The following is a 23,465-nucleotide window of genomic DNA, read 5'->3' as shown; positions in this document are numbered from 1 at the left end:
ATGAAACAGGTCATGAACTAATGATGTGGGTTAGCCAAAGATATGATATGTAGATGACTTACTCTTGTTAACTGTAAAGTTCATGTTTATTATTTGAATTCTTTTGTAAGCTATATGTTCTTTTCTTTAGGTACCAAAACAGAAATATAAAATTTCTACCAAAACCAATAAAGTCTATGATATTACTGAAAGAAAGGTAAGTTTAAAGGCTATTTTCAATGTGGCAGTTAATTTTTAATATTATACTAAATGGAATTCTAAAAATATCTGTTTAAAATCTTGCCTTTTAGAAAATAGCCATGTTAAAAGTTTTTCATTTATAAATATTTCATTCAAGGTGTTTAAAAAAAACCTCTTTGCTTACACTTTACTTAATATGTGAACTTTTAAAAATTAAAAATGCATATTGGCACAAATTCAGGCGAGTGAATCATAGGACAGAGTAGAGAGCCAGAAACAGACTCACTTTTTATGTGGACACTGGACATATGACATCAGAAGTATTTTAGATCAGTGGAGAAAGGATGGATTTTTTTTTAATAAATTGTACTGGCATGATTAGTTATCCATATGGAAATAATGAAAACTGACACCTATTTCAGTGTACATACAAAGATCAATTTTAGGTAGATTAAGGACCTAAATGTAAAAGAGATACCTTTTCAAAGACACTATGAGGGAATATCTTTATAAACTTGGACTAGAGAGAATTTCTTAAATAAGATAGAAAACTATAGACCATAGAGGAAAAATTGATACATTTTTTACATTAAAATAGAAAACATTTGCTCATTAGAAGTTTCTTTAAAAAGAGAGTGAAAAGATAAGCTACAAATCAGAAGGAGTTATATTTCTCACATGTAACTGACCATAGATTCCTAACCAGAGTACGTCATCTATAAGAAAAAGACAAAGACTTAATTAAAAAAATTTTACGGAAGGAACTTGAATGGCTAATGAATATGAAAAGATGCTCAGCCTTATCGGTAATCAGGAAAATAGCAAATGAAAACACATTGAGTTACATTTTTACAGTCCCCAAATTAGCAAAATTATAAAAACCTGACAGCATTAGTAACTCTGTATACTGCAAGGCAAATAAAAATTGGTACAACCTTTTTGAGCAACTGTTTGGCAAAGTCAAATTTACGCATTCTTTGTGACCATTCTTTCTATTCTTTGGTATAAATCCTTGCCCATGTGCACAAGTATATATGTGTATAAATGTTCCTAGTAGGATAAACAAAATATGGTACATACATAGAATGGAATAATTATTTGACCTTGAAAAGGAAGGAAATTCTGACACAAGCTACAACTGAATGTACTTTGAAGACGTTATCCTAAGTGAGATAAGCCAGCACAAAAAGAAAAGTATTATATGGTTCTACTTATATGAGGTAATTAGAGTAGTCAAATTTATAGAGACAGAAAGTAGAATGGTTTTTGTCAGAGGAGGTGGAAAAGGGGACTTATGGTTTAATGGGTGTGGAGTTTCAGTTTTGCAAGATGAAAAGAGTTCTGGAGCTAGATGTTGGTGATGGTTGCAAAACAGTAAGAAGGTACTTAATGCCACTGAACTATATACTTAAAAATGCTTAAGATGGTAAATTTTGTGTATTATACCACAATTTTTTAATTTAAAAAATTGTTATTAAAAGAAGGTTCATAGTAACATTGTAATGATAACAAAAAATTACAAACAACTCAACTGTCCTTAAATAGTAACTAAAAGGCAGTATACTTAGGCAATGGAATATAATACACAGTGTAAATGAATAAGCTATAGCTACACAAATGAGTCTAAAAAACATAATGTGGAACAAAAGAATACAAGAATACATAACAATATGATTCCATTTAGACAGAGTTTAAAAATAGGCAAAACCGAATGATATATTTTATAGGATATGTATGTAAGTAGCAACACTAAAAGAAAGCAAAAGAATGAATAACACAAAATTTATAATAGTGGTTACCTCTGGGGAGTGTGGAGAGTGATACCATTGGGGAGGGATACATAGAAGCCTTCAGAGGTACTAAATCTTACTTCTTACCTTGGGTGGTAGATTCATGGGTTTTCGTTTTTTTCTGTGAACTACATATTTATGTTTTATATTCTCTTCTGTACATAAGTTGTATTTCACAATAAGAAAAAAATAATTTCCTAGTTTTAAAATGTTCTTTTCAGTGTTTTTGCAGCAATTTTTGTTATAAAGCATCGAAATTTTTCGAAGCACAAATTCCTAAAACTCCAGTGTGGGTTCGAGAAGAAGAAAGGTAATTTAAATCATTATGTATACATTTGTTCATAAATTCTAATAATTTCTTTCTATTTTTTGAAATATGCAAGAAGTAGGTATAGTTTTCTTTGGAATGCATTTACTGTACACATTTTAATTGTGGGGAAATGGTTATATTTCAAGCAGAGCTTTTGAGGATTTTACACTTAAAATCAGAAAATTAATACATACAAATGTTATGTGTTTGCTGTTTTAGCTTTAAGCATAAAATCTGAACTTTGCTTCCTATTGTGATAGTTATTTCTATTAATTCTGTTAATATAATCCTGGGATAAGAATTATAAATTTTTTCAGAAGGTACTGGATTTTGGGATCCAACTGAACTCACTTTGTTGTTAAGAAACTATATACTAACGTTAAAAAGTTCAGGTTACTAATTTATTTAATCTGTATTAAAAATCGGTACAATATAAATTTAAAGAAAGCCAATTTAGAGTCATTTTTAGCAAAAAAGTTTATAGACATTCCTGGGATTTTGCCTTGTGAGAAATGTTTAAACATTTATAACATTTTATTAGTTGCTGAATTTGAAAGAGAATTTGTTACTGAGGGGAAAATTACATAATATTAAAAAAGTAACAAAAATTATTCTTATGTAACTGAACTGTATTGTCTAGAAATTCCAAACAAAGGCTTAAATTAATGAGATAAAGTCTCAAGTAATTCATGTTTGATAGAGAATATTGTAACAACACAAGGCAGGGTTATTTGGGGTAAAATAGGATCTATGCTAAATAAACTTAAAGTCTTATTTGATACACAAGTAACGTGACACTATGTTCAACTAGCATTAATTTTACTGATGGCAGTACCTTTGCAGACACCTTTGCCTGCTGCTCCAATTTTGTGTGGTTCAGAATATGTAAAATATACTACAGTATGGCCTTTGTTAATTGAATTCAACATAATGGAGACTAAATTGCTCATCATTTCTCTAGCAGCCTATCCAACTTTCTTGTTTGGAGGATAAAAGATTGTAGCATTGTCCAAAGTGACTGGGAAGCTAAGAGCACCTTTCTAACTATCACTTTTTCTCTTTCCTTAACATTTCTTTCACCAGCGCTGCCCATTATCTCCTCAGTCCTAATGACAGTGACATATTCCATTTCCCAGTGTTAAGACTGGTGTTTCCTTGAGTTGTTCTTAACTTTGCTTCCAGAGATCTCTACTTCTTGAAGTTAGCTCTCTCATTTAGCCCATACTCATATCTGCTTCAAAACCATTTATCAAAGCACCTTTGCTGTCATCTCTGTTTTCTTCAGATATAGTTATTGGTACTTCCTTCAGCTAATTTAAAACAGTTCTTCCCTCTAACCTTTTCCCAAAATCTTACCATGCTCTCTTAAGAATGCCCACTTTTTCTCAAAGCATGAAGCTCTGTCATTTTATATTTGTAGTTCTTGAAATTCTACCGTATCTATATGCCCTTTCTTACCTCACTTAAAAAAGAAAGACGAAAATGACCTTGGTTTCCCTAAACTAATCAATTTAATTTACATTTAAAGTGTATAGCATGCTCTTACTACCCAGCAGGCTACACATGTGTAAAAACCAACCTGTGAGTTTAAATTTAAATCTCATTGGGATGACAAAACAAATACACATGAGTGAAACAAGTTTGTACTTATTCTAATGGGAACCTGTAATGTAAGTTAGTGAGGATAAAGCATTGCATAATGAAAAACTGTAAGCAGAAGTGAGAAAATAAACTCATAGGAATAGGTTGGTATTGGAAGTAGATAGTGAGAACATTAGCTCACTTGAAATAAGGGATATGTTTGGGAAAAAAATAGAAAATAATGATACGTATCAAGGAGCCAAGCTAAGTTTGGTATATCTTCAAGTCCTGGGGAGATATCAAGTGTTTTTGAATAGAATTTAGTTTGGCATTGGTGTATAAGATGAATTAAAGAGAGGATCATAATGAAAGAACTGAAAGGGTCCTTAGAGAAAATTTAATCCAACCTTATTATCAAACAAGCTCAGAAAGACTAAGTGTATTTCTTAAGCTAGTGATAGATTCTGAACAAGGCTAGGATTCTTTCATCATATTCCTCTTGATTGGAAGTAACCAGTGAGTAATCTATAAATATACAATTGTCACATTGTACATAGTGTAACTATAGCCCTTATTTATGTATAATACTTGTTTGTATATAATAACCATGTCAGTATTTTTCATATCTGGATGCGTCAGTGTTACCTTAATTTCTAAATTCTTAGGGGCAAGGATTATGTCAGTTTATCTAATCCACTAGAGGTCACTGTGTTTTCACAGAGAATGTTTGATATTTTTATGTGTGCTAATGATCAGAATTCTGGAATTCAGTATTCGTTTAAAAAGCTTGTCTAGCTATTGTACATATAAGCTCTACAGAAATGTGGTATTTTAAAGAAAGTCTGTTCACATATAGTATGGGGTATAACATTCGTAACCTATCTTCTTTTAAAGGGGAAAAATGGCTTTTTTTTAGATGGCAGCATTAAGTATTTAATGCAGAGATATTTTTATTAGCTTAGAGTGAGTTGTAATAAATAATAAGCTATATCACCATCATAATATTAAGTTATAATTTTATTAATATTACTATTTTTATTATAATTCAAAAATAAGAATAAATTTTAAAATTCACTCATAGAATTAGTTATTTTATTGTAATGACTTGCAAAATCTTTCTTTAATTGAAATATAGTTGACATATAGTATTATATTAGTTTCAGGTATACTACATGGTGATTTGACATTTTCATACGTTATGTAATGATCACCACAATAAGTCTGTTAACCATCTGTCTCCATACAAAGTTATTACAATATTATTGAACATATTCCTCATGCTATACTTCACGTCTCTATGGCTTCTTTATTTTATAACTGGAGGTTTGTACCTCTTAATCTACCCTTCACCTATTTCATCGACATTTGTTTGTTCTCTGTATCCATGAATGATTTCCAAAATTTTTGACCACTGTAATAAATGCATTTTACATTATCCACCACATACATAGAACTGAAGCAAAAGTTTTAGGAAACAGTTTTTATCCTCACTACATGAAAAGCCTCTGATATTTTCTACTCTGTTGCTTTTTTGAAATGCTGGTAGCAACCCCCTTAATTGGTTGGTCCTGATCTGTAGTGTTTGTTTGTTTGTATAAATTTATTTTATTTATTTTATGTTTGGCTGCATTTGGTCTTCTTTGCTGCACGTGGGCTTTCTCTAGTTGTGGCGAGTGGGGGATGCTCTTCATTGCAGTGTGCAGGCTTCTTATTGTGGAGCACGAGCTCTAGGCGCACCAGCTTCAGTGGTTGTGGCCTGCAGGCTCAGTAGTTGTGGCTCGCGGGCTCTAGAGCGCAGGCTCAGTAGTTGCGGCGCTTGGGCTTAGCTGCTCTGCGGCATGTGGGATCTTCCCAGACCAGGGATAGAACCCACGTCCCCTGCATTGGCAGGCGGATTCTTAACCACTGTGCCACCAGGGAAGCCCCCGATCTGTAGTTTTAAGAGCACTGTTTTGTTGGATCTAGCTTAGATTTTTAGTTGTTTTAGTGTAAGAAAGTCTGTTACCAGCGCTGAATCTTATTTTCCTCATTGGTAAGTAGAAAGTTGCATTTAACCTTAGTTCCCTTTAGTTCTAATGTTTTACAATTCTAAGTCAGTCAGTGCTGCTATAGTGAAAGTTTTCTAGATAAGGAAATGTCTCATTGATAAAAATGATGAAAATTAAAATGATCAGTATAAGCCTAGGGAAATTTATACTACCTTGTAGAGAAGTCTGTCTCATTTAAGGGTACAGAATACAGTATTAGAATACAAATTACTGACTAAATAAATTTGAACTCTTCAGTCTGTAAAAGATAAAGACTGATAAAGGATTGAATTAAAGTTTTTAAATTATGAAGAAAAAGCAAGAATTTTTTTTTTTTTTTTTTGGCGGCACACGGGCCTCTCACTGTTGTGGCCTCTCCCGTTGCGGAGCACAGGCTCCGGATGCACAGGCTCAGCGGCCATGGCTCACGGGCCCAGCCGCTCCGCGGCATGTGGGATCTTCCCAGACTGGGGCACGAACCCGTGTGCCCTGCATCGGCAGGCGGACTCTCAACCACTACGCCACCAGGGAAGCCCAACCAAGAATATTTTATATTTTATAGTATGTCCAGAACAACTTGAAGTTTACATCTTTAGGGACACCATGGTCTTACATACCATTTGGAAATAGAATATTCAATTTGACAGTTTAACTCAATTTGTTTTTTCTTACATTATTGTGAAAGCTAATATAAATTTATTCACCAGATTCTAAAATACTAAAAACTATAGTAAAATTTACTATAAGATACTATTTTGTACCATAATAAACTCACTACCTCTTTGGTAAAAACCTATAAATCAATTTAAGAAAAAGTTAGACAAATTCATGAATTCTAGCTCCATACTTCTGTTGAGGCTTTGGAGTCAAAAAGGGTCTTCATTTTCGTTATTAAGGTAAAAATATCTGGAGTATATCTTTAATGTCATGAATAACAGCAATGCTTTACACAAAATGTCTCCTGATGCTCTGTCAGAGACAAAACATTGGCCATGACGCAGTATGATGCTTCTCATGTTGTGAGTTAGAAATTTTTCACCCACTTGGTGGCCAGAAACAGACCACATACAGTTTTGTTCCTCTGAGACGGTATGCTTGTTTAGGTAGTCATATAGTTACATTTATAAATCCTGTTTGGTTGACTGTAGGCTCTGACGTTGTTGAAGGAGGGAAATTTCTTGAATTGTAACATTAAAAAATCAGGAGTTAAAGCTGAGAAGGAAGGGCAAATGTTTAGATTCAAATTTTGATTTAAAAGATGAAATTGGGGTGAATGGTTAATGCTGACAGAGCTAAAAGCGCCATCATGTGGCCCAGAGTAGGGGATTTTCACACATGCTTCTTAGCAATAAACAGTATAATCTTAGAGGTGCGGAAGCCAAAAACCTCTGCAGAACAACTTCTATAACCTCTTCCTGAATAGTGTTGCTTGGTAGACAGAATAAAAACTTTCTGAAACAGGTTTTAACATGTTTCATATCGTATTTGAAAAATTCCCACCACAGGGGGGAATTGTATGTAGCCTGCTGCTTCTGTTGGTTTATATATAATACACATATTCTAAGTGATACACACACGCCAAGGTCTTCTGGTGTGCTATTTCTAGTTTTAGATGTACTCTGCTAAAGTTACAGTTAATCATCTAATTTGTGCTTTAGTGAAAATAATGTGAAAATGCTTATAAAGAAGAGCTTGAAGATATTCTTTAACTAAGATAGTTATTTATTTTTTAAATTGAGCTTATCTGAATTAAATGTCTCAGGACAACGTAAACTTTGAAAGGAATGGAAGATACTTAACATTGATGAGAAATGGTAGTTTTAACAAAGAAAAAGCTTTTGAATTTCATCTAAAAAAGGATAGAAAAGAAAGAGCAATGTAACTTGGTGCCTTGTTTCTAAAACAGCTCATAGCAAAAACAAACTGAATTTTATATTGAACCTTTTGTCCAGTACCTCATTAAATTCAGTTTTGGTTTATCTTAGTGTCAGGTACCATTTTTCCTTTTACAGATTGGGAATCAGAGAGTATTAAAGTCACTCATAAAGCATCTAGAAACAATGTTCAGCGTAGTTTTCTTTATGTGAAGTCAGAGAACTGAAACAAAGGAGAGGAAAATAGTAAAGTATATTGAATTCTTTTGGGAGGGGATAAGTAAAGATGGTATCCTCGCAACTTTTGGGGTTCCTTTTTCTGGCTTTAATTAGAGGCATCATGTTAGAAAGAGAGAACTTAGACTTTGAAAGACCTACATTCAAATCCTAGATTTACTACTCGATATGTGTAGTGATCTTAGGAACTCAGTTAACCCCTCAGAGCTTCAGTTTCCTCATCTATAAAAATAAAGTTGTTAGTTACGTGAAGATTAAATGAAATAATAACCATGTAGCAGAAAGTATGGGAAGATGAAAAAGTCCTAGAGATGGTGATAGTTGCACAACAGTGTGAATGTACTTGATACCACTGAACTGTAGCTAAAAATGGTTTAAATGGTCAATTTTATGTAATGTATATTTTACCACAATTTAAAAAAAAAATTCACTTACCATATAATAAGCAATCAATATATGCTAATTTTCCCCTTCATTAGAGGTTTAATTTTCTTTTAATTCTTAGTGTTTTTCTCAAAAAATATCAAGTTGTATTGCTGGAGATTTCTCATAAAACTACTTAAATTGTATTCATGATTTAGAATAATGTTTACATTTTTATTACCCCTTGATTCAGCCATGCTTGGACCTCATTCTTATTTGGAACCATTCTGCCAACAAGATCTTGAAATAGGAGCTTCCCGTCTCTGACCACAACCTCTATCTCATCTGCATCTGTCACTCCTGAATGTGCTTTGTGACCTCGTTTTGACCTCCTGTCTCTACTTCAGCTCTATTCTTCTAGGTTGGCAGACCCTCATTAAATTTGTTTTCTTGAGTTCCACTGTCAGCAGTTGTAATATCATCCTCTCAAAAGATCCCAGATTCTTTCTCCCTTAACTTCTATTATGTCCACCTTCTAGGCTTCAGTCATCCTTCTTTTCTGTTGCTGAAGATTATTGGGTAAAGTTCTCAAATAAGATCATTAGCACTTTCGATATGCTGTCTCATTTAATTCAGTCCTCACAACATCCCTGAGGAAGTACCGTTACCCATTTTATGGGTGGTGAAACTGAGGCTTAGAGAGGTTTAGTGACTCTCTCAAGAACACTTAGCTTATATATATAGATTTGGGATTTAAATGCAGATTTGTCTGGCACCAAAGCCTGCACTCTTTGCATTCCTGTGGCCCTGTTCCAGTTCATTCTGTCTAGTCTCAACAGTGTCCTCACGTGTTTATTCTTTGTTTCTTAATGACTATGATATATTCAGACCTTTTCTCCTCTCCTTAAACTTTGAACCCCACCCCCAACTCCTAGTAGATATAACCTACTACTTAACTGAAATGATTGAGGGCATCCACCAGAAGCTCCTTCAACATTATTTTCTTCATATGCTTTCTCATTTCTCTGCCTCCTCGTTGCTAATGTAGTACCTCTGTGTTACCGTTTCTGTTCTCCTCTCACCAAGGCCTTGCTGTATGGTTTATTCCTATTTTCTTACTCTTTCAAACTCTCCTTTCATTCTAATTCTTTTTCCTGTACTTTAAAAAGGAAAAAAAAAATCCTGAAAAATATCCTTTAGATTTAGCAGTCCTGTGGTAATTGGTGATCTTAGCAAGAGCCATTTCAGTAGAGTAATGCATACAGATTCCAGGAGGCAGAGGGTTGAGGACTGAATAGGAGATACGGAATTGGAAATGATGAGTGCAGACTTCTTTAAAGAAGTCTGACGATGAAAGGGGGAGGGATTGTATGGCTCAAGGACAGGGTTGTTTTGTGTGTTTGTTTGTTTAAGAGATGGGCTAAGTTTAAGCATGGTAGTTTACTGAAAGGAAAGAGAAAAAAGGGAGAGAGGTTTGTGGAGTAAAACCTCAGAGTAAAATCCATAGGATTAGCCTCCAATGTCTTTATATACAAATTATATTGATCTTTATAGGCCCAGCTGAATCTGAAGCTTTTCTTCATTGGCTCAGCCAGAAGTTTTTCTTTCTTCTCTAATTTTCTGGAGCAGCTCATCTCTCTCTCATGAATTATATGATGCAGGAGTGTAGTTCTTATGAGCGATGCTGGCTGGCAGTGATTCCTGGCTTTACCACTTACTAGCTGTGTGACTTTCGGCACATTAGTCAGTCTTTCAGTACTCGGTCTTTTTATCTGTAACGTGGGATGGTGGTAGTAGCTATATCATTCTTATGAGGATTATTATTTATAAATATCTTGGAACACGTGCTTTCCTCCTACTAAATTGTAATGTCCTTAAAAATAGGAACCTATTCTTTGTATTACTTAACATACCCAACATAGTCCATACATATAATACTTCAGAATTTTATTTTTGAAGGAATTTGTTGAATGATGGAATATGCCATGCATTTGCAGGTTAGCCATTTAGTTAGTATAAGAATCCAGTTGAGAATCACTGTGTCTACACATATTTTTTTTTCCTTACAGTGATACTCAGATCCTGGTGTAAGACCAAATACCAGACAGCTGCATGGTACTGAACCTTGATAATTTTAGCCAGGAAGACTTGGGCGGGGAAGTGGGATAGGAAGAGTGAGAGAACTACAAATGGAAGTGGGAGGAAGTAGTCAACAGGCAATAAAACACTCTGTTGTAAACGTTAGCATATTATTTAGTATGCTAAAAAAGCTCTTAATGGGAGTTATAAATACCCCCTGGAGTAGTCAAGGCTAGTCACCATCCAAGCAGTGTCATTTGTTTTCTTTGAGTAACACCAAACCAAAGTAGCTTCTGTGACTAGAGTTTTCGTGAGTGGGAAGAAGGAGGGTAAACAGGATAATTTGGATGATTGGGAAAGGACACACCTCGATTGGCTGAAGGACTAAGGAAGAAGAAAAAATAGATCAAATTTTTACTGTCAAGGAACTTACTGCCTATTGCCTTATCTTGTCTTTTTCTTCTAGTTTTTTTATTATTGGTCTTGGGGGAATTCCTGAACTGCAGGGAAATCTCTAGAGCAGGGATGTACACCTCCTGATGTGTGGTACTTAGATGTTTAATGGGAAAGAATGCCTTGATCAGTTAGCAGTGCCTCCCATAGCTAAGGAGAGGATTGGCAACAAATCATTCCCTGCAGTGCCTAGTATGCTTGCGACTGAACAAAAGATGAATGGATTATCTAGGCAGTAGTTATATGATTGATGCTGTGATGTTTAATTATATAGAAAAATACTTGCAACTGATATTTTTGATTGGTAGCCTTTAAATGTCATAACTCAAATGGCTTCTGGTTCCATCTATCCATTTAGCTTGACTTTTTTAAATTAATTTTTATTGGAGTATAGTTGCTGTACAATATTGTGTTCTTTCTGCTGCACAGCAAAGTGAATCAGCTATATATATACATATATCCCCTCTCTTTTGGATTTCCTTCCCATTTAGGTCACCACAGAGCACTGAGTAGAGTTCCCTGTACATAGGTTCTCATTAGTTATCTGTTTTATACATAGTAGGATATGTATATCAATCCCAGTCTCCCAAATCATCCCACCCCTTCTCCCCGCTTGGTGTCCATATGTTTGTTCTCTACGTCTGTGTCTCTATTTCTGCTTTGCAAATAAGATCATCTATACCATTTTTTTCTAGATTCCACATATATGCATTAATATACGATATTTATTCTCTTTCTGACTTACTCTGTATGACGGTCTCTCGGTCCATCCACATCTCTGCAAATGACACAATTTCGTTCCTTTTTATGGCTGAGTAGTATTCCATGGTATATATATACCACATCTTCTTTATCCATTCCTCTGTTGATGGACATTTAGGTTGCTTCCATGTCCTGGCTGTTGTAAGTAGTGCTGCATTGAACATTGGGATGCATGTATCTTTTTGAATTATGGTTTTCTCTGGTATATGCCCAGTAGTGGGATTGCTGGGTCATATGGTAGTTCTATTTTTAGTTTTTTAAGGAACCTCCATACTGTTCTCCATAGTGGCTGTATCAATTTACATTCCCACCAACAGTACAGGAGGGTTCCCTTTTCTCCACACCCTCTCCAGCATTTAATGTTCGTAACTTGACTTTTTTTAATCAAAGATTTTTGCAATATGACCTTCATTACAGCCCTATTTTGCCCTTTAAATGGGATTTATGTTCAGTGCCTTAGCTTCTCTTTAGTGCACACCTATGTTCTTGTATTTTTTTCTATTAATTGACTTTGTTTTTTACTTTTATTATTATTATTATTATTATTTTTTTTTTGCTGTACACGGGCCTCTCACTGTTGTGGCCTCTCCCGTTGTGGAGCATAGGCTCCAGACGCGCAGGCTCAGTGGCCATGGCTCACGGGCCCAGCCGCTCCGCGGCATGTGGGATCCTCCCAGACCAGGGCACGAACCCGTGTCCCCTGCATCGGCAGGCGGACTCTCAACCACTGCGCCACCAGGGAAGCTCGTATTATTTTTTTAATTAATTTATTTGGTTGCGCTGGGTCTTAATTGTGGCAGACGGGCTCCTTAGTTGCGGCTCACAGGCTCTTTAATTGCAGCTCACAGACTCCTTAGTTGTGGCTCGCCAGTGCCTTAGTTGCGGCATGGGAACTCTCAGTTGTGGCATGCATGTGGAATCTAGTTCCCTGACCAGGGATCAAACCCGGGCCCTCTGCATTGGGAGCTCAGAGTCTTAACCACTGCACCACCAGGGAAGTCCCAGTCGACTTTGTTTTTTGAGCAATTTTAGGTTCACAGCAAAATGGAGAGGAAGGTTCAGAGATTTCCCATAAACTCCCTGCCCACACACATGCATAACCTCCCCCATTATCAGCATCCCCCATCAAAATGGTACATTTCTTACAATTGATGAGCCTGCATTGACACATCATTACCACCCACATCCATGGTTTACATTAGGGTTCACTCTTAGTGTACAGTTTGGGGTTTGGACAAATGTATAATGACTTGAATCTACCATTACAGTGTCATACAGAGTAGTTTTATAGCTCTAAAAATCCTCTATGCTCCACCTATTCGTCTCCTACCCACAAACCTCTGTAACCCCTTATCTTTTTCTGTCTCCATAGTTTTACCTTTTACAGAATGTCATATAGTTGGAGTCCTATAGTATGTAGGCTTTTCAAACTGGATTCTGTCACTTAGTAAAAAGCATTTAAGTTTCTCCCTGTCTTTTCATAGCTTGGTATCTCATTGCTTTTTAGCACTGAATAATATTTCATTGTCTGAATGTGCCTAGTATTTATCCCTTTACCTATTGAAGAACATCTTGGTTACTTCCAAGTTTTGGCAAATATGAATAGAGCTGCTGTAAACATAGCATACAGGTTTTTGTATAGACATGTTTTCAATTCCTTTGGGTAAGTACCAAGGCATATGATTTCTGGATTGTATGGTTAGAATATGTTTAGTTTTGTAAGACGTCTCTAAGATGTCTTCCAAAGTGATTGTACCATTTTGCATTCCCACCAGTAGTGAATGAGAGTTTCTATTGCTTTACATCCTCACCAACATTTGATGGTGTCAGTGCTCTGGATTTTGGCTGTTCTAATAGGTGTGTAGTAATATCTCATTATTATTTTAATATGCATTTCTCTGATGATATATGAGGTGGAGCATCTTTTCATATGCTTGTTTGCCAGCTATATATCTTCTTTGGTGAGGTCTTTTGTGCATGTCTTTGTCTGTTCAGGCTGCTATAACAAAATAGCATGGATTGGGTAGCTTAAAAACAAGAGGAATTTCTTCTCATAGCTATAGAGGTTTTAAATCTGAAGTCTTAAATCTGTCAGGGTGCCAGTATGGTTGGGTGAACACCTCTTCTGGGTTGAAGACTTCTGGTTATGTCCTCACATGGTAGAATGGGAAGGGATCTCTCTGGCCTCTCTTATAAAGACGCTAATCCCGTTCAGGAAAGATTTGCCCTCATGACCTAATCACCTCCCAAAGGCCCCATCTCCTAATAGTATCACATTGGGTTAGGATTTTCTTTTTTTTTTTTTAATGGCTGCGTTGGGTCTTCGTTGCTGCGCATGGCTTTCTCTAGTTGTGGTGAGTGGGAGCTGCTCTTCATTGCAGTGTGCAGGCTTCTCGTTGCAGTGGCTTCTTTTGTTGCAGAGCACGGGCTCTAGGCCTCCAGGCTTCAGTAGTTGTGGCACACAAGCTCAGTAGTTGTGGCTCACCGGCTCTAGATCGCAGTCTCAGTAGTTATGGCACACGGGCTTAGTTGCTCCACGGCATGTGGGATCTTCCTGGACCAGGGCTGGAGCCTGTTTCCCCTGCATTGTCAGGTGGATCCTTAACCACTGCACCACCAGGGAAGCCCTGGATTAGGATTTAACATATGAATTTGGGGGTGAAGGGACACAAACATTCAGAACCTTTGATCTTGTCAGTGTTCTGGATTTTGGTTATTCTAATAGATGTATAGTGGTATCTTGTTGTATTAATTTGCATTTCCCTGATGACTTTTGTAGAGCAGGGGTCCCCAACCCCCGGACCACAGACCAATACTGGTCCGTGGCCTGTTAGGAACTGGGCCACACAGCAGGAGGTGAGCAGTGGCTGGGCGAGCCAGCAAGCGAAGCTTCGTCTGTATTTACAGCCACTCCCCATCCCTCACATTACCTCTTGAGCTCTGCTTCCCGTCAGATCAGCAGCGGCATTAGATTCCCATAGGAGCTTGAACCCTCCTGTGAACTACACATGCAAGGGATCTAGGTTGCACGCTCCTTATGAGAATCTAATGCCTGATGATCTGAGGTGGATCTGAGGTGGTGAAGCTAGTGCTGGGGAGCAGCTGCAAATACGGATTATCATTAGCAGAGAGGTTTGACTGCACAAAGACCGTAATAAATCAGTTGCTTGCAGACTCTCATCAAAACCCTATCGGTTTAAAAAAAAAAAAAAAAAAAACCGTATCAGTGAGTGGCAAGTGAAGACAAGCTCAGGGCTCCCAGTGATTCTGCATTATGGTGAGTTGTATAATTATTTCACTATATATTACAGTGTAATAATAATAGAAATAAAATGCACAATAAATGTAATGCATTTGAATCATCCCAAAACCATCCCCCCATCCTGGTCCGTGGAAAAATTAACTTCCACGAAACCGGTCCCTGGTGCCAAAAAGGTTGGGGACTGCTGTTGTAGAGCATCTTTTCATATGCTTATTTACCATCTGTTTATCTTCTTTGGTGAGGTATCTGTTAAGGTCTTGGGCCCACTTTTTAATTGAGTTGCTTGTTTTCTTACTGTTGAGTTTTAAGTGTGCTTTGATATTTTGGATAACAGTCCTTTATCAGATATGTGTTTTGCAAATGTTTTCTCCTAGTCCGCGTCTTATCTTTTTATTCTGTTGACAGTATTTTTCACAGAACAGAAACTTTTAATTTTAATGAAGTCTGACTTATCAATTCTTTTTTCATGGATCATGCCTTTGGTGTGTATCTAAAAAGTCATCAAGGTTTTCTCCTGTATTATCTTCTTGGAGTTTTGTTGTTGATGTTTTAAAATATTTATTTATTTATTTATTGGCCACACCAAGCAGTATGCAGGGTATTAGTTCCCCAACCAGGGATCAAACCTGGGCCCCCTGCAGTGCTGCAGTGGAAGCATGGAGTCCTAACCACTGGACCACCATGGAAGTCCCTCTTCCAGGAGTTTTATAGTTTTGCATTTTACTTTTTAAGTCTGTGATCCATTTTGAGTTTTTGTGAAGAGTGTAAGGTCTGTGTCTAGATTAATTCTTTTGCATGTGGAACATCACTTGTTGAAAAGACTATATTTTCTCCATTGTGTTGCCTTTGTTCTTTTGTCAGAGATCGTGACTATTCCTGTGGGTCTATTCTGGTCTCTCTATTTTGTTCCAATGATCTTTTTTGTCTCTTCTTTCACCAGCGCCACACTGCACTGTCTTGATTACTGTAGCTTTATAGTAAGTCTTAAAGTCAGGTAGTGTCAATTCTCCAACTTTGTCCTTCTCCTTCAATATTACGTTAACTATTTTGGGTCTTTGCCTCTCCATAAAAACTTTAGAATCAATTTGTCAATATCCATAAAATAATTTGCTGGGATTTTGATTGGGATTTCATTGAATCACAGATCAATTTGAGAAGAACTAACTTCTTGACAATATTGAATCTTTCTATCAGTGCACATAGAATATTGATCCATTTATTTAGTTCTTTGAATATTTACTTTTATTTAACATGTTTTGTAGTCTTTAGAAGCCACTTTTTCTGAGTACTTCAGAAGCACTTTACAGAGTTTTCCTGTCCTCTTGGATTCATTTGCTATTATATTTGTTCCTCTTTGTATTTGGCTTTTTAAGAGCCTTTTCCTCCCCCTTTTTAATGCCCAGCCATATGTGATTTCTGGTATTGCATAGCAAAATTGTCCCTAGAGTTAAATCACCTGACCTACATACCTCACATCCATGCTACAATACAACTGCTTTCTCAAAATTAGGGCAAAAAGTCTTATTGACCATATAAAGGAAATAACAGGAGAATTATAATATTGAATAAATAATCTCTGACCTCAACAAGCTTGTAGTCTAGTTAAGAAACTAGACTTAAACATACGAAAAGTAAGATATTTAGATAAAATTTCTGTGTTAGGTCATAGAAGAGCACATGATTAATGTGTATTAACTCTACAGACAATGATGACTCTGGAATTTAGAGAAGGGAGAGATTTACTTTAGCAGGTTAGTCAAGGAAAACTTAATTGGGCTAGTGGAAGTTGAACTTAGTCCTGAAATATAAGTAAATTTTGGATTAGAAAGATTAATTCATATTTCTTGTGGATGAGTTTTATAATATGTTGTGGTTTAAGAAAAACATTAAAAAATCTTTATATGAACTATTTCCTTTTAAATTATATTTTCTATCCAAAGTGGTTATAATAAACACTTGAAAGTGTTTGACATATCAATTGCTTTCAGTTTTTTACTTCTGTGTTTTTGTCACAGATGTCCTGATTTTCAGCTGCTACAGGAAGGACAAAGGTATGGTTGAATCAGTATCACTTACCTTCTATGTATTCTTGTTAATAGAAGCATTAAGAGTAAACCAGGTGATATGAACTCTTGGACTTCCTGTGCTAATGCATTATGTAAGTGCCCATTCTAGCCCACAAAAAGAAATATTTGCCTTGTACAGCTTTTTTTTCTTTTGTGATGGTAAGATGATGTGTTTGATCTGTATGATTTACTGTACAGCTGTTCCTACCAAGGAAGTCTAATTGAACCTGTTGAAATATGACACAAACACAGCTTCCATCTGAGATATTGTGCTTCATTGTCAACTAGATTGTGCCAATTACATTTGTTGAAAGGTTTTTATAGAACATCAAAACATTAATGTATCAGTTAATTATTTGAAAGAGTGTCTAAAGCATTAATAGAAATTCCAAGTTGTGATTTTTTTTCTAAACTTTGCTCATGGTATTGCTTGCCCAACCATGATCATCTCTCAAAACATATCCTTTTATCTTCCAGAATAAATTTTCCTAGTTATTAGTCACTACCTTAGTTAGATGGAATTGAGCACAAGTGAGAGATATTTATTATTCGCTATAAATCTTTAACTTACAGCTTCAAAATAGTATAGAAAAATATAATTACCATACAATTCCAAGAGAAAGTATACATGAAAATTGAGTTGTTTTAAGTTTTTTGAAATTGTACTTACTTCAGATACAAGAGACAGTCTGTGGCTATGTAGGCTAGACTCTAACTAAAAAATGGTATAAAATACTGAATGAACTTATCTTTTTTCTCCATTCCCATCTACAACCTTATTTTCAACTGTTTTTCTTCTTCTTTTACACTTCCCCCAAGCATGCTTTTTTGTTTATTGCTGAATTATTTTATTTCATTTTATTTTTAAAAATTGTAATAGGCTTTAGGGGGATAGGTTTACAGAAAATACAAAAAATAGGTTTACAGAAAAATTGTGTGAGAAGTAGAGAGTTCCCATATACCCTTTCACCACCCTCCAGGTGCTTCTTGACCTAGAATCCTTGCCATCCTGATCTTTTAAAGTTGTTATATGTGCATTTGCTTAAGGGTAATTGCTCTCCTATCCTTATTTATCTCAAGTTTGTATAGACAAAGCTCTCTTTGTCTCTGCTCTTTCATATTTTTTAATCTTTTATAAACCTAATCTGAAAATTAAAGGAACATAGGCAAAGGGAAAACTGTTGTCTTATTATTATCATTGTGATTTAACTCTGGGATTTTCAAGTATAAGTATCTTTCATTGATAAATGTTGATTTGCCAACTTTATTTTCTGCTATGACTTTCTTGAATTTTTCATTCAGTGGAATTTTCTGCATAACTATCAACCAGAATTGGAAAATGCTTAAACGTCTCTTTTTATTTTTGTTTCAAAATCTAAACAGTTCCTCTCATTTTTTTTTGAGAAACCAATAATGAAGTTTTCAAAAGAATCCTTTTTTAAAAAAAGATATATAAAGCAGTTACAGAAATGGAGAAAGCAAAAATCAAAATAATTCAGTAGGATAGAATTATCAAATGTTGGTTTGTGGGGTTTTTGTTTTTGTGTGTATGTTGTTTGGTTTTTGTTTTCTTTTCTTTTTTGCTATACTCTTACAACACTTTTAAAATAATCGGCGAGAAAATACAAGGGAAGAAGATGGAAAGAGACTTATAGCAAATAAATAAGATGTAGAGAAATTATAGAATTATAACTTTCTTCTGAAATGTGTATGTGTGTGTGTATATAGGCCTAGGTAAATATAAGCCTATAAATAAGGCCTTGCCCAGGGAATAAAAGTTTCTACCTTGAAAGTTACAAAGTATAAATACTGTGGGACATGTTGCTTTTCTGTTACAGTTGTTTTGTTTCTTTCCCTCAACAGTGGTCATTCTGGAGAAGAAATACAGTTATGCAGTAAGGCCATTAAAACATCAGATGTTGACAGTCCTGGCCATTTTGAGAAGCATGATGAATCTAGTTCTTCTGGCACTCATAATGATAGTAGCAGTGATAATGAGCAAGACTTTGTTTCCTCCATTCTACAAGGAAACAGACCAAGTGCAACGGGTATAAGGCCACAGCTGCACAAAAAAAGCATAATGAAAAAGAAAGCTGGTCAAAAGGTTGACTCCAAACATGAAAGCAAAGAACAGACAGTAATAGATGTCACTGAGCAGTTAGGCAATTGCAGATTAGACAGTGAGGAGAAAGCTGCTGCTTGTGAACTTCCTTTACAGAATGTATGTACTCAGATTTCTTCAGATAGGTCTCTGCAAGAAAAATTAGAAGCTTCAAAAATATCTGAAAATAAATACAGTAGTTCAAAAATAACTCTTGTAGGCATAAGTAAGAAAAGTGCTGAGCATTTTAAGAGGAAATTTGCCAAATCGAACCAAGTTTCTAGGTCAGCTTCTAGTTCAGTGCAGGTGTGCCCTGAAGTTGCAAAGGCAAACTTACTTAAAGCCCTGAAGGAGACTTTGATTGAGTGGAAGACAGAAGAAACTTTGAGGTTTTTGTATGGCCAGAATTATGCTTCTGTATGTCTGAAACCCTCTTCAGCCCCTCTGGTTAAGGAAGAAGAACTTGATGAAGATGATGTGAACTGTGACCCAGACAGTCATTCCCCTGCCTTGCAGGAATCTCAGAACAGCTTGGATGAGTCTTTACCGTTTAGAGCCTCAGATACAGCCATTAAACCACTACCAAGTTATGAGAACTTGAAAAAAGAAACTGAAACATTAAATCTAAGGATCAGGGAGTTTTATAGAGGACGATATGTTTTGAATGAAGAAACCACCAAATCACAAGACTCGGAAGAGGTATGTCTTAATGATAATGATTTTTCCATACTGCTAACATGTGGAACACTCACCATAGTAAATCTTGGAACAGGAAGAAAAGTACTGAAGGAATAATTTTTTTTAATTTTCAGAATTTTCTTTAGTCTTTCAGTCCTTTGGTTTAAAATTTCATCTCCAGTATTGACATTATTATTTTCCAAATAAGTTAAAGTTTGCCCCAGGAAATTTTCATCAATATTTAACATTTTTCTCTAATGTAGAAATAGCCTACAATTGTGGGACAAAGTTTTCTTTAAAACCTAATTCTTAAAAAAAAAAAACCTAATTCTTCATATAATATCTAGACTCTCTGAAAAGGCTTGTTTTTTCTTCGTTGGTATGTATGCTTTCAGATTTCTACAGAGGGTGTGTATCTTTGTGTTTTATTTCCAATGGGACTATATGCAGTGGAATAGACTTACTAATTGAATAGTAAAATATTTGGATAATATTTGGCAAGCATGCTCACTTAAAATATTATGAATGAAAATTATTTAGTAAAGGAGACTTATTGGGGAAAGAGTGGACATAGGAGAAAATGGAAAGAGCACATTCAGGTAACGTAGATTTGATTATCTGCTCTGTCATTTACTAGCTGTATGAAAATTTAGTCTCTTGAGTCTGATTGCTTATCTGTAAATGGGATTATAAATGGCTTCCCTTACTCAATTTTTATGAGTTTTAAAGATAATGCATATAAAGCATTTATCCCAGTGCCTGACATATAATTGGTACTCAGTTATATGTAAATAGTTATATGTAGAAACTGATGTTATGCTGCTGAGATTTCATGAGGTTCTTTCAGTATTTCCATTACCCATTTTTGGTTGATGTGTAGTTTGGGAAAGGAAGTCATTTGGCATGAAGAGGAATAGGTGATAACCTTGTTTTTTTACCATAGGAGTTTGTTTTCTGAGTAAATATGGCTCTAAATTTAAGAACACATTTGGAGATTTAAAAAGAGTGTGAAAGTGGAAATACAGTAAAACTTTAGAAATTTCTTATATTTCTACAGAATGTTACCTAGCCCAACACTATATTTGAAATCACTTCAACTGGATTATTAGACAGCATCCATAACTTTATATGAAGCCTGGAGAAACATTGTTGTCTGTCATTAAGCTGCATAACTTTACTATAGCACTTGTTTTATTGTTTTTATGCTAATAAGCCTTAAGAAGGAAAAAGTAATCCCTGAAATTTGACTGCTTCTCTGTTGCTAAAACTTTTTCATTGCAGAAACTAACACAAAATTGTAAAGCAATTATATTCCAATAAAGATGTTAAAAAAAAATTTTTTAATATATATTAGAAAAAAAACTTTTTCATTGAAGTGTAACACAAATAGTAAGTGTACAGCTCATTGCATTATCACAAGTGAACACACCAATGTAATCACTACGCAGGCCAAGAAATTTGAGTAAACCAGAAGCCCCACTATGTCTCCTCCAAATCATTACCTCTTTCCCAAATTAATGACTATAATAGCATAGATTAATTTTCCCAATTTTGAACTGAATGTAAATGGATTCACTCAGTATATGTTCTTTGGTATCCAATTTATTTTGTGCAGCATTATGTTCATGAGTCATTTGCGTTGCAGATAGTTGTAGTTCATTCTTTCATTGCTGCATAGTATTCCATTATATAAATATACCACAATTTATTAATGTTAATAAGCATTTAGGCTGTTTCCAATTTGGGGCTATTATGAACTATGCTGTTACGAACTTTTCTTGTGTATGTCTCTCTTTTAATGTGTATGCATTTCTGATGGGTATGTACCTAGGACTAGAATTTCTGGGTCAGAGTGTATGCATATATTCAACTCTACTAGATAATGCCAAACAGTTTTCCAAAATGGTTCAGCCATTTTATATTCTACTATCACTGTATGAGAGTTTACATGACTCCATATTCTCACCAATACTTGATATTGTAACTTTTCACTATTCCGATGGTACTGATTTTAGGTTATAATACATTTCTCTGATGATTAATGAGTTGAGTACTGTTTCATCTGCTTATGAACCATTTGGATAGTCTCTTTTGTGAAGTGCCTGTTCAAGTCTTTTTTTCCATTTATCTATTGGAATATCAGGAATTCTTTATGTATTCAGGATTCAAGTCCATTTTTGTGTATTGCAAATATCTTCCACTCTGAGACTTGCCTTTTCCCTCTTATTAATGGTGTCTTGAGTCCAGTTTACTAATGGTTCCCTTTAGTGACTTCTTTAAGAAATCTTTACTTAGCCCAGGTTATTTCATCTTCTAGAAGCTTTGTTTTTCCTTTAACATTTAGATCTGTAATTCATCTGGAATTGATTTTTGTTTACGGTGGGGAGTATCAGTCAGATTTCATTGTTTCTCTCTGGGGAAATGTGTGCACATTAAAGTACTGTTGATTTTTCTTTTTCTTTTCTTCTCTTTCTTTTTTTCCTTCTTTCTTTTTTGTTTTGTTTGTTTGCTCATTCCTTAAGTTACTGAGAGAGATGGGCAAGGTGGGTCAAAATCTCTCAGCATAATTATAAATTGATTATTTTTCCTTTCAGTTTTGTGAATTTTACTTTTAATATTTTGAGACAATGATCTTGGGTGCAAATGTGAGATTATTATGTCTTCCTGGTAAATCTAACCTCTTAGCATATGGAGTGACTTTGCTCTCCATTGATTTTATTTATTTATTTTTGGCTTTACAAGATCTACTTTCCTGATACTCTCATTCTTTTATTAGTATTTTCAAGGACTATCTTTTTTTAAAAAAAATCTAGGTTGATAATCTTTGTCCGTTACGTAGAGAATTTAGTCCATTTACATTTAGTGTCACAATTGATATATTTGGGTTTAAATCTAGCATCTCACTTGTTGCTTTCTGCATGTCCCACCTGTTCTGTGTTCTTCTCTCCTTTCTTGCTTTCTTTGGATCAGATATCATTATTCCATTTTTTGCCCTCTGTTAGCTAGTTTTTATACATTCTTTTACTGATCATTAATTGGTTTCCCTAAAGATTAAAAACTGAATCTGTGTCTTATTAAAATCTAATATAAGTTAATACTTTTATTGCTTCCTGGACAATTAGTACCTTAGAAACTTTAATTCCATTTACCCCATCTTGACTTAACGTGCTCTGTTGTTGTGTACTTTTATTGTCTCTGTATTTTTAAATCCTACAAGATTGTTTATAGTTGGTATTAAGTTGGATTTATCCAATTAATTACTCTTTTACTGTTCTCCATTCCTTCCTGCATCTCCATTCCTTCATCTGGGATCGTTCGCCTTGGGCCTGAAGAATATCCTTTTTTTCCATTAGTGCCAGTTTGCTAATGATGAATCTTCTCAGTTTTGTCAGGACATTCTTTATTTTACTTTCACTTTTGAAAGATGTTTTCCTGGACACTGAATTCTAAATTAATTCTAAATTAGTAGTTATTTTCTTGCAGCCTGTTGAAAATACATATTCATTGTTTTTTGGCTTCCATTTATTTCTCTTATTTGAAAATACTGTTTCTTCCTTTAGCTACTTTTAAGATTTTTTTTTTTTTGTCTTTGGTTACCATCAATTTTAGAATGCTTTGTGTGTGATTATATTTGTATTTATTCTTTTGGCTGTTGTATACTTAAATCTGTGACTTGATTTCTTTTATCAGTTTTGGAATATT

The 23,465-nt window shown here is 35.0% G+C and overlaps 1 protein-coding gene across 1 annotated transcript in view; it reads left to right on the top strand.

Moving 5' to 3' along the window:
- Nucleotides 1-23,465, top strand: part of RPAP2 (RNA polymerase II associated protein 2) — an 83,571-nt gene that overhangs the window by 9,656 nt on the left and 50,450 nt on the right. The window contains exons 5-8 of the mRNA XM_082676702.1: nucleotides 131-196; nucleotides 2,192-2,280; nucleotides 16,934-16,969; nucleotides 18,848-19,784. Coding sequence (XP_082532828.1) covers nucleotides 131-196; nucleotides 2,192-2,280; nucleotides 16,934-16,969; nucleotides 18,848-19,784 — 1,128 coding nt within the window. The remainder of the gene's footprint in view (nucleotides 1-130; nucleotides 197-2,191; nucleotides 2,281-16,933; nucleotides 16,970-18,847; nucleotides 19,785-23,465) is intronic.

This window comes from Grampus griseus (assembly GCF_964374135.1).
Source record: "Grampus griseus genome assembly, chromosome: 1".
Classification (NCBI taxonomy): Eukaryota; Metazoa; Chordata; class Mammalia; order Artiodactyla; family Delphinidae; genus Grampus; species Grampus griseus.
Note: the sequence above shows the minus strand (reverse complement) of the source record. Positions and strands in the feature narration are given on the sequence as shown.